The sequence below is a fragment of the Oncorhynchus kisutch genome, unplaced genomic scaffold (genome assembly GCF_002021735.2).
Source record: "Oncorhynchus kisutch isolate 150728-3 unplaced genomic scaffold, Okis_V2 scaffold4009, whole genome shotgun sequence".
Classification (NCBI taxonomy): Eukaryota; Metazoa; Chordata; class Actinopteri; order Salmoniformes; family Salmonidae; genus Oncorhynchus; species Oncorhynchus kisutch.
In genome coordinates, this window is record NW_022265954.1 from 209,057 (window position 1) to 220,000 (window position 10,944).

Sequence of the window (10,944 nt, forward strand, 5' to 3'; positions counted from 1 at the left end):
TAGTTAATAAAGCCCCATACAAATAAGAGCCGTGTTCAAGTACCCATAGTAACATGTATACTACATACTTAATGAGAATGAGTTCATTCTAGTATACTGTAAGTGTAATCAAATGGTATTCTTTCAGTTGAGCGTACTAGCGCTTAGACTAGCGCTGTCTACCGGAAGTTGATGCTGTTGCTATGCAACATCTTGCTAGAATAAGAAATTCTTTTATAGACATTTTACGACTTCGGGTGTGTTCGTAAATTCATGATAAAGTTGGGAGAGAACATGCAATTCTGGTGCAGCACATGCTACCTACACAGTTACATGTGTAGGCTAGCGAATTTAATTTTGAATTAAAAAATAAATAAAACCCAGTATGTTATTTCCTACTTCTTTCTCTCTTGTTGCTTCCTTCCTTGCTTTCAACAGTTAATTGAAATACGTTAAGTTGTCCGCTTCTTTATCATTCTAATGACATGTTTGCATAATAGAGGACCAGAATTAGATGCAGACGGCTTTTAATTATCTTCACGAAGATTGAATGGTTATATGTCTGAATAAATATCTGCTATAGACTTCCACCATCACACGTTCGCTCTTCTTTCAAACTCCCCGTGAGTTCTATTGGCTGCTGTATTTACCATTCAGCAAACAAGAGCTTGCATCCCTCTTTGAATAGTTTATTGGTAGAAGAAATGCAACAACAACAAAAAGTGATGAGTCATGAGACTCCAACAGCTAAGCAGTGTTCTTTTAAAGTAGAGAGGCCAGCGGAACACAGGTGCGTGCGTTTAGCGCAAGAGACAGAGGCTATACATTTGAAGTTATTATGCACAACCTATCATTCATTACTTAAATATAACACAAATACTGCATTGAATGTACTACCTGAAAGAGGTAGGCTAGGACATCTATATCATCACCTATATTATCTATTTTGGATGCAATTTGAATGGAATTGAGAGACTGCAAGAGAGTGCTCGCTTGTGCACTGATTTAAAGCAACGATGTTCAAGTGATAGGCTGTTTTAAAACTCTGCAGCTAGAATTCAAATATATATATCTTTACAACAAAACAAATTAGGTGACCCCAAAAGCCATTCGGTCCTTATATTACTGTATCATAGGCTATGCTGCAGCAATGTAGTCCTACCTGTCACCAGAAAACAAGTGACCATGATGGGTCTACATGATGATAGGTCTACATGGTGATAGGTCTACAGGATGATAGGTCTACAGGACGATAGGTCTACAGGATGATAGGTCTACAGGATGATAGGTCTACGCGATGATAGGTCTACGCGATGATAGGTCTACACGATGATAGGTCCACAGGATGATAGGTCTACATGATGATAGATCTACAGGATGATAGGTCTACAGGATGATAGGTCTACATGATGATGGGTCTACACGATGATAGGTTTACACGATGATAGGTTTGCATGCTGATAGGTCTACAGGATGATAGGTCTACATGATGATAGGTCTACATGATGATAGGTCTACAGGATGATAGGTCTACAGGATGATAGGTCTACATGATGATAGGTCTACACGATGATAGGTCTACACGATGATAGGTTTACACGATGATAGGTTTACACGATGATAGGTCTACACGATGATAGGTCTACACGATGATAGGATCTACATGATGATAGGTCTACAGGATGATAGGTCTACAGAATGATAGGTCTACATGATGATAGGTTTACATGCTGATAGGTCTACATGATGATAGGTCTACATGATGATAGGTCTACATGATAGGATCTACATGATGATAGGTATACAGGATGATAGGTCTACATGATGATAGGTTTACATGCTGATAGGTCTACATGATGATAGGTCTACATGATGATAGGTCTACAGGATGATAGGTCTACAGGATGATAGGTCTACATGATGATACGTCTACAGGATGATAGTCTACATGATGATATGTCTACAGGATGATATGTCTACATGATGATAGGTCTACAGGATGATAGGTCTATGTGATGATAGGTCTACAGGATGATAAGTCTACATAATGATAGGTCTACAGGATGATAGGTCTACCGGATGATAGGTCTACAGGATGATAGGTCTACATAATGATAGGTCTACAGGATGATAGGTCTACCGGATGATAGGTCTACAGGATGATAGGTCTACATGGTGATAGGTCTACATGATGATAGGTCTACATGCATTGTGAACTTCCCTCCATAGTGAGGTGGGCTGCCTGTCTGAAGATTATTGACTGATCCTGCAGAGAGAAGGCCGTAGAGAAGGCCAGAGAGAAGGCCAGAGAGAAGGCCGTAGAGAAGGCCAGAGAGAAGGCCATAGAGAAGGCCAGAGAGAAGGCCAGAGAGAAGGCCATAGAGAAGGCCAGAGAGAAGGCCGTAGAGAAAGCCAGAGAGAAGGCCAGAGAGAAGGCCAGAGAGAAGGCCGTAGAGAAGCCATGTTTAGACATTGCATATAATTTAACAGTTCCATTTCAGGTCATGCTGTTCATATAACTCATAAATAATTATCCCTGGAAAATGGAGTGGTTTTGGGTGGTAAATCTCGGTATCCGTGTTTTCGCCATTCAACCCTAGTTTTGACCCTCGCTTGTCTGGGAAATAATCCCTAATAAGTGAGTCCTTGCTGATGTTGTGATGTCATCCCAACGCAGGTCAATGTTGCCACTGATGTGTTCAAGGATCTGACATTGTCAAAGCCAACTGCGTCATTCCATGAATCAGAGGACTCTACAACCATCTGAGGGTGTGTCCCAATTCTCCAAACGTTCCCCATAATGGTGTAAGCATTGGCTTACATTGATCCACCACTGAGTATAGTGGCAAGCTTGACAAAAGCCTAAAGAAATCAATTGACAAGTGCCTGAGCAGAACTCAACAAACAGAAGACGCTGTACCCAATAGGAGATGGAAGAGGAAGCCAGACACCCCACTCAGTGTTTTTGTATTTTATTTGATGGTTTAATGAAAGTCAATTAACTATAAGAGTGTTAAGCAAAATCTGTCCTCAGGACCCCAAGAGCTGCATGCATTTTTTGTCTCTCCATAGCACTACACAGCTTATTCAAATAATACAAGCTTGATGATGTGTTGGTTATTTGAATCAGCTGTGTAGTGCTATGGGGGGGCAGGACCGAGTTTGGGAAACGCTTGTTGACCAGACCTGTTGACCAGACCCAGTTGCTCTTGCATTGGTTTCTATGGGAGACACACCCAGTTAATTCGACTGGAAATTACCATGTAAAATGGTAAACGGCTTGAGTAAACTATCTTAATTTATCCACCATCTTTGCCCTTTAGCCAATCAACAGAGATTTTGGAGTAACCATAGTGATGGATAGAGGGTGCACTTGCCACAAGACCAGAGATTGTAGTACCTCATCAACCCACATCTGACATCTGCTGCTGATCCCAATGGCTGATTCTCTGTAATTCCGGAAGACACAGCAGTTCCTGTCTAACACTGAGCAGAATTGCTGCCTAGTACCTACATGTTCAAGCATCCTTTTCAGTTGTGGAGCATCTCTTCAGCATTGGAGGGCATGTCATCAGAGGCAACAGCTGGTCACTTTTAAAAAGCCAGTTATAAACTTGAATTGTCATGGAATAATTTTTAACACTTAAAATATAGTTGAGATGTGATTTAAAAACAATATATGGTGTGGTGTGTGTGATGCAGCACTCCGGATGTAGCAACTGAAAAATGACAAATAAATTGTATCAAATGCGACTTTATTAAACATTTTCTTTCCATTGACATTATCGTAATAAAATTCCTCTAAAACAGAAGCACACAGCTATGTTGTACCAATGGGAGACTTTTACAACTCTAAAATGAAGCATGTTCAAGAACCTCGAGAACACGATCCCAGGAAAAAATATATATTCATATATATATATATTTCATTTTTCATATACTTTTATATCTTCTATATTTTCAATTATAATAAAAGGCACTTGGAATATGTTTTAAAATACTGACATTTAAAATATCTCAAAAAATGTGCAAAAAATAACTTGGATACAGGCCTCTGGTGGCCTTAGTCTTGAATTAACCCTTTGTGCACTGCTGTGGCACTTCAGTCAATGAATGGCATCCCTTGTAAGTGGCACTAATATTGCTAGCTATCACAATTTAGTGCCCCAGATGTTCCTGTGTTCAGCACATACTGTGACTCTCGTTATAGCTTCATTATTCATTGGCGTCAATTAGCTTCTTGTTTTTAACCCTTTCGGGTGAAAAGTACCGCTTCTTTTCAACTATGACAGATAGGGGTTCATTCTAAAAAAGAAAACATAAATCCAACATAAAAGTTATTGCTATTGATCCTCAAAACCAGCAAATTATAGAACCATATCAACCCACTGAGAATCAATTGACTTATACATTTGACATGTTCAACTGCTGGCAATTGGCACATCCCCTATAATATAAAGACTCCTGGGGAAGACAAAAGTGCAGAACATTACATGACAGAACGTGCCCAAAGGGTTAATGATTCAAACAGCTTATTTTATATTGAAATATGTGGAACCTGGAATAGGATCCGTGTCAATTTCAGCTTTCTCCACCCAGCAGCCTAGAACCCTAGCCTGGTCCCAGATCCGTTTGTGCTGTCTTGCCAACTCCAATTGTCATTGTCATGAATTCACCAGACTGAACAAACAGATCTGGGACCACGCTACCAGAACACTCCTCTCTCTCTCTCTCTCTGGCTTCAATGAGCAAGAGAGAAAGAGGAGGAGAGAGAGATGAAGGGATGAAAGAACAGAGGGGATTGGACTGGGGAGAACAGTCATGTCTGCTGATTCCACTGTTGCCAGGGAAACCTAGCCTACTTATTAACACCTGTTACCGGTGACATCATCTGACTCTGAAATCACACTGGAGGTTGGTCCACTGACATGGAGGTGGTTTGCTTCTGCCATGCCTGCCTGGAGGGAGATAGAAATACTGGCCACCAAAGAGGAGGCTAGAGAGTGTGTCCATGTGTGGAGCAGTCTCCGTGTGTGTGTGACCACAGTGATTAAGAGTGGCCGAGGCAGAAATAGAAATGTGCAGTGAATCTGCACAGCACAAATCCTCCCTTGTCTTGTCAGAGACAGCACTGCAGCCTCCTGCACTGCAGCCTCCTGCACAACATGACTTATTCGAACCCTCTCCTTACAAACCCCAAACATATTTAGCCAGAGAGGATTATACTGGATATCTGGGTTTGTTTACTGTGTGTGTGAGTGCACGCATGCATGTTTTAGTGTTTTACCCTGTCTGTCTGCATGCGTGCCTGTTTGTGTGTGTGCCTGCCTGTTTGTGTGTGTGTGTGCCTGTTTGTGTATGTGTGTGCCTGTTTGTGTGTGCCTGTTTGTGTGTGTGTGTGTGTGTGTGTGTGTGCCTGTTTGTGTATGTGTGTGCCTGTTTGTGTGTGCCTGTTTGTGTGTGTGTGTGTGTGCCTGTTTGTGTGTGCCTGTTTGTGTGTGTTTTTTACTCTAACCCTCTGGTGAAAAGCTTTGTGGCGACCGCTGACCGGCTAGAGAGGGAGTGAGAGAGTTCAGCCTTTTGGCTTTAATTTATATACAAACAAACAGAGAGCAGACAGAGTTCAGTGACCTAGTTTCCCTGCTGGCTGGCAGCATCAGGCAGGGAGAGGAGAGAGAGAGAGAAACGGGGTGGGCGCTGACTTCAGAGACGAGAGGCCCTGATGAGGGTGGGATGGGCTCTCTCTACCCTGTTCATTCATTTCTCCATTCACCCCCCCCTCCTCCTCTCCAGGCTACCCACCATTTTAGATGTTCATATTGTAATTTAGTTGATGTTGTCTTGGGGATCCCTTCCTCTAAACCTAGGTCTGGTAAACCCTTCGTCTAGCCTAGCCCTAGGTCTGTTAAACCCTTAGTCTAGCCTAGCCCTAGGTCTGTTAAACCCTTCATCTAGCCTAGCCCTAGGTCTGGTAAACCCTTCGTCTAGCCTAGCCCTAGGTCTGTTAAACCCTTCGTCTAGCCTAGCCCTAGGTCTGTTAAACCCTTCATCTAGCCTAGCCCTAGGTCTGGTAAACCCTTAGTCTAGCCTAGCCCTAGGTCTGTTAAACCCTTCGTCTAGCCTAGCCCTAGGTCTGGTAAACCCTTAGTCTAGCCTAGCCCTAGGTCTGTTAAACCCTTCGTCTAGCCTAGCCCTAGGTCTGTTAAACCCTTCGTCTAGCCTAGCCCTAGGTCTGTTAAACCCTTCGTCTCGCCTAGCCCTAGGTCTGTTAAACCCTTCGTCTAGCCTAGCCCTAGGTCTGTTAAACCCTTCTTCTAGCCTAGCCCTAGGTCTGTTAAACCCTTCGTCTAGCCTAGCCCTAGGTCTGTTAAACCCTTTGTCTCGCCTAGCCCTAGGTCTGTTAAACCCAATCCCTAACAGATGCCCTCTATGTTTGCATTCAGAAGTTCAGAACCCATCCTCTCCTCTGGATGGTGCTGTGTAAATTGGACACTGATTAATGTGTCCAGTCTGTGTAGCTATGGGCCTTTATACCACCACAACCACTCCATCTACTGGACCACATGGTCACTTTGACAGCACCATAAACATCATGTGTGGGTCTGGAGGTAAACCCTGTCAATAGATGGACTCAGAGAGTGTGTGGGTCTGGAGGTAAACCCTGTCAATAGATGGACTCAGAGAGTGTGTGGGTCTGGAGGTAAACCCTGTCAATAGATGGACTCAGAGAGAGTGTGGGTCTGGAGGTCAATCCTGTCAATAGATGGACTCAGAGAGAGTGTGGGTCTGGAGGTAAACCCTGTCAATAGATGGACTCAGAGAGAGTGTGGGTCTGGAGGTAAACCCTGTCAATAGATGGACTCAGAGAGAGTGTGGGTCTGGAGGTAAACCCTGTCAATAGATGGACTCAGAGAGAGTGTGGGTCTGGAGGTAAACCCTGCAATAGATGGACTCAGAGAGAGTGTGGGTCTGGAGGTAAACCCTGCCAATAGATGGACTCAGAGAGTGTGTGGGTCTGGAGGTAAACCCTGTCAATAGATGAACTCAGAGAGAGTGTGGGTCTGGAGATAAACCCTGTCAATGGATGGACTCAGAGAGAGTGTGGGTCTGGAGGTAAATCCTGTCAATAGATGGACTCAGAGAGAGTGTGGGTCTGGAGGTAAATCCTGTAAATAGATGGACTCAGAGAGAGTGTGGGTCTGGAGGTAAATCCTGTAAATAGATGGACTCAGAGAGAGTGTGGGTCTGGTGGTAAATCCTGTAAATAGATGGACTCAGAGAGAGTGTGGGTCTGGAGGTAAATCCTGTAAATAGATGGACTCAGAGAGTGTGTACTCTCTCTACAGAGTGAGGATCTGTACAGGGCCTCTTCTATAACGGTGTGATTGTCAGTGAGGATTATATCGTATTATTATTATAAATTGGCCACCCCCTGACCCCACTCACCTGGGTCGTGTTCATTAGGCACCAAACGGAATGAAAAACTAAGGGACAATCTATGCTCAGAAACACTACTTTTCCATTGCAAAACATGTTTTTATGTTTTCTGTTGCATGTCCTAATGAACACAACCCTGTTCAGGACAGGAAGGACCATCATCCCTACAGCCCCTCCATATCCCAGGCCAGCCCAGGGAGAAAGCTGAGTTACAGAGCAGCCATCACAAGAAATATAAAACAAAACTTCAACATCACAAAATGTCTCGTCTGAACATCGATGACAACAGAACAAACAAATGACTAACAAAAACTACCATAACTGTAATTATTCTCAAAACGATGGACATACCGTATGGAAAATAAAGTATGGACATACCGTCGTGGAAAATAAAGTATGGACATACCGTATGGAAAATAAAGTATGGACATACCGTATGGAAAATAAAGTATGGACATACCGTATGGAAAATAAAGTATGGACATACCGTATGGACATACCATATGGAAAATAAAGTATGGACATACCGTATGGAAAATAAAGTATGGACATACCATATGGACAATAAAGTATGGACATACCATATGGACAATAAAGTATGGACATACCATATGGACATACCGTATGGACAATAAAGTATGGACATACCATATGGACAATAAAGTATGGACATACCATATGGACATACCGTATGGAATATAAAGTATGGACATACCGTATGGAAAATAAAGTATGGACATACCATATGGACAATAAAGTATGGACATACCATATGGACATACCGTATGGAATATAAAGTATGGACATACCGTATGGACATACCGTATGGAAAATAAAGTATGGACATACCGTATGGACATACCGTCGTGGAAAATAAAGTATGGACATACCATATGGAAAATAAAGTATGGACATACCGTATGGACATACCGTATGGAAAATAAAGTATGGACATACCGTATGGAATAGAAAGTATGGACATACCGTCATGGAAAATGGAAATGTAAGACCTTTAAAGAAAGATGGAGAGAGAGTGAGTAGAGGGGGAAGGGTATTTGGCTCTTCAGGGGAATGTTTCTTGTGTTGAGATGCTCCTCTCACTTGTCCTCTTCTCCTCTCACCTCCCCTCCTATACCCACATAACATGGTTCACTCAACATTCTACATACATCATATCTCTGCGATGCCAGCTTATGGAAGGACCCTAGTCCACAGATAAAGGTGTCCGTTTCAAGCCTGAGCGTAAATGAAGGGAAAACCAAGGTAGTGAAGATGGAAAGAGAAAGACAGAATGTTTCCAGAGAGCCACGAGTACAAGTTGGCAGGTCCATGTTTTGTAAAACGTAACAAAGACATTGGTGTGTACGGTATAAGTGCATGTTGAATGCATCAATCCAACCATACGGATTCTAACATAAGTCAATTGTTCTAAAGTCTGTGAATTAACCCCACTTCCTTGGAAAAGTGAAGTGAGGCAGTTTGTAGTGTGGCTGTGTTCTGTCACCAGCCCAGCTGTACGTAGCAGTAAAGCCTGATTCACACCGTAGGACCAAACCATGCCTAACTGTAGCAGCCTGGCCTGGTTACGGCATGATGCTGAACCATGCTAAACAGAACAATGTGAACAGAAAATCCCAGCCAGCACGGTACGGTTTGAGTCAGTCCTATAGTGTCAATCAGCCTGTGTCACACACCCCGTGGTTCAGGATACACAGCTCCCAGTCTACCCTCAAGGATGGATATTTTTTGTCACAATGTGGGACTGTTGAACTCGGGACAAAGCAACCAACAGCCAACTCCACAAGGACTCAGGACTCTTCACTGGACAGCCACCTGTTTTACACAGCTGCTTTTAATGAAAGGTCACTTCAAACACTGTTCCACAACACACTGTGTTACTTAAACAGTGGACCTTTCATACCCAGTACTTAACTCACTGTGTCATTTAGAAGTAGAGTTGTTGTGGACAATAATAGATTGGACTGGGAGGCTGACTGACCGGAGTAATTCACCTGTCCACCAGGGGGGTACATAACAACACCTGTGCCATAGACGTTACCGTGATGAAGAAGAAGAAGAAGAAGAATATTGGTCATTTGCTGGGTGATATAACACCGTTTGTCTGCCTTCTAAGACTTTAGCTGCTCTGCGTCCTTACACAAGCCCCTAGTTTGCAACAACAAGCCCGTCACATATCATTGTGGAAAGGGCTGGTCCACGATGGTCACCCTCCCCGAATCGGGAAAAGATTGTCAAAAATAGTCATCAAAGTGCTCACGTTTAGTTTCGGTCATGTTTGAGGAGAGTTGTTGAGAGGTTAGCAGCAGTTGTGAGGTTTCCATCACTATCGCCTGGGTTGATGTTCTGACTAAAAGGGGGTTGTGTGCTCCTTGGTGGGATGTCATTCTGATTGACATCCAATAGCACCAGCCTACTATTTAAAGTAAGGAGATGCAGTCAATTCATCCATAATCCCCTTCTAAATCAGTTTGACTTCACTTCCGATAAAACAGGAAGTTTGTCCAATTGTGTTCACAGCACTTTGTAGGAAGTAGTTTCTGTAACCTTTAAAGCAGCGGTCTGGGGACGTACTGTGTGTTGCTAGCCTAGCAGTGATCGCCTCCTACTGTTTCATTTGTGTGTCTACCTCACTGCTCGGCCACAGAGCACACTGTCAACATGAACATTATCAATACATACACATGAGGTGGAGCTTGAGGAAGGACACAGAGCATTAGAAGACTGTCATCAATACATACACATGAGGTGGAGCTTGAGGAAGGACACAGAGCATTAGAAGACTGTCCTTTCCATGGAGCCCGTCCAGAAAGAAAGGTAAGTAAGTGAGAAACGCCAGAGACAGAGAATGTGGGGAAGAGGTGAGGAGGGCCACTGTTGCGTTTTTTTCAAGCCTTATGAAATAATACAAAATTACACATGATTGAAATGTATTTATGAGTTGTTGATGGTCCCAAGATGTGCTAGATAAATGCAAAGATAGCAGTGCCAGATACCTCAGTTTTTTTTGTCCGAGACAATTTTACAAACTGAGGTGTGGACTTTGTTGTTAAGTTTAAGTTGCCTGAAAGTAGACTTTCTTTCTTTTCACGTCAATTTTTTTCTACCTTTTTCTACATTTTCTCAGCCCCTTCAGTTCTTCTGGAATGTGTGTGTGTGTGTGTGTGTGTGTGTGTGTGTTAGTTGACCACAGCTGGCTTAAGCACAACCGTGCCGGAGGGGATGACCACCCAGGACAGGGGGTCGTGGGAGGCCCCCGTGGAGAGGTTCAGCACCCCCCCACGATGAAGCTTGTTCTTCCCCTCCTCCCCCCCACCCCCAATTTTCCCCTTGTGGTGACACCCATGGTGGTGGGCCCTGCGCTCTGAGGCGGACGACCCCATGGATCCTCCTAGGGACACGGGCACCATGGTGGGCCCCAGCCCCAGGGCTGAGGAGGGGAAGGCTGGGGAGAGCCCCAGGGACGACTTGGTGGCCAGGCTCAGAGGAGAACCATTGAAGGACAGGATG

General features: G+C 43.7%; 1 protein-coding gene across 1 annotated transcript in view; it reads right to left on the reverse strand.

Moving 5' to 3' along the window:
• Positions 1-3,717: 3,717 nt before the first annotated feature.
• Positions 3,718-10,944, reverse strand: part of LOC109883971 (zinc finger protein GLIS2-like) — a 15,490-nt gene continuing 8,263 nt past the window's right edge. The window contains 1 exon segment of the mRNA XM_031821685.1: positions 3,718-10,944. This exon segment is cut by the window's right edge and continues 113 nt beyond it. Within this exon segment, the coding sequence (XP_031677545.1) occupies positions 10,614-10,944 (331 nt within the window). The 3' untranslated portion in view covers positions 3,718-10,613.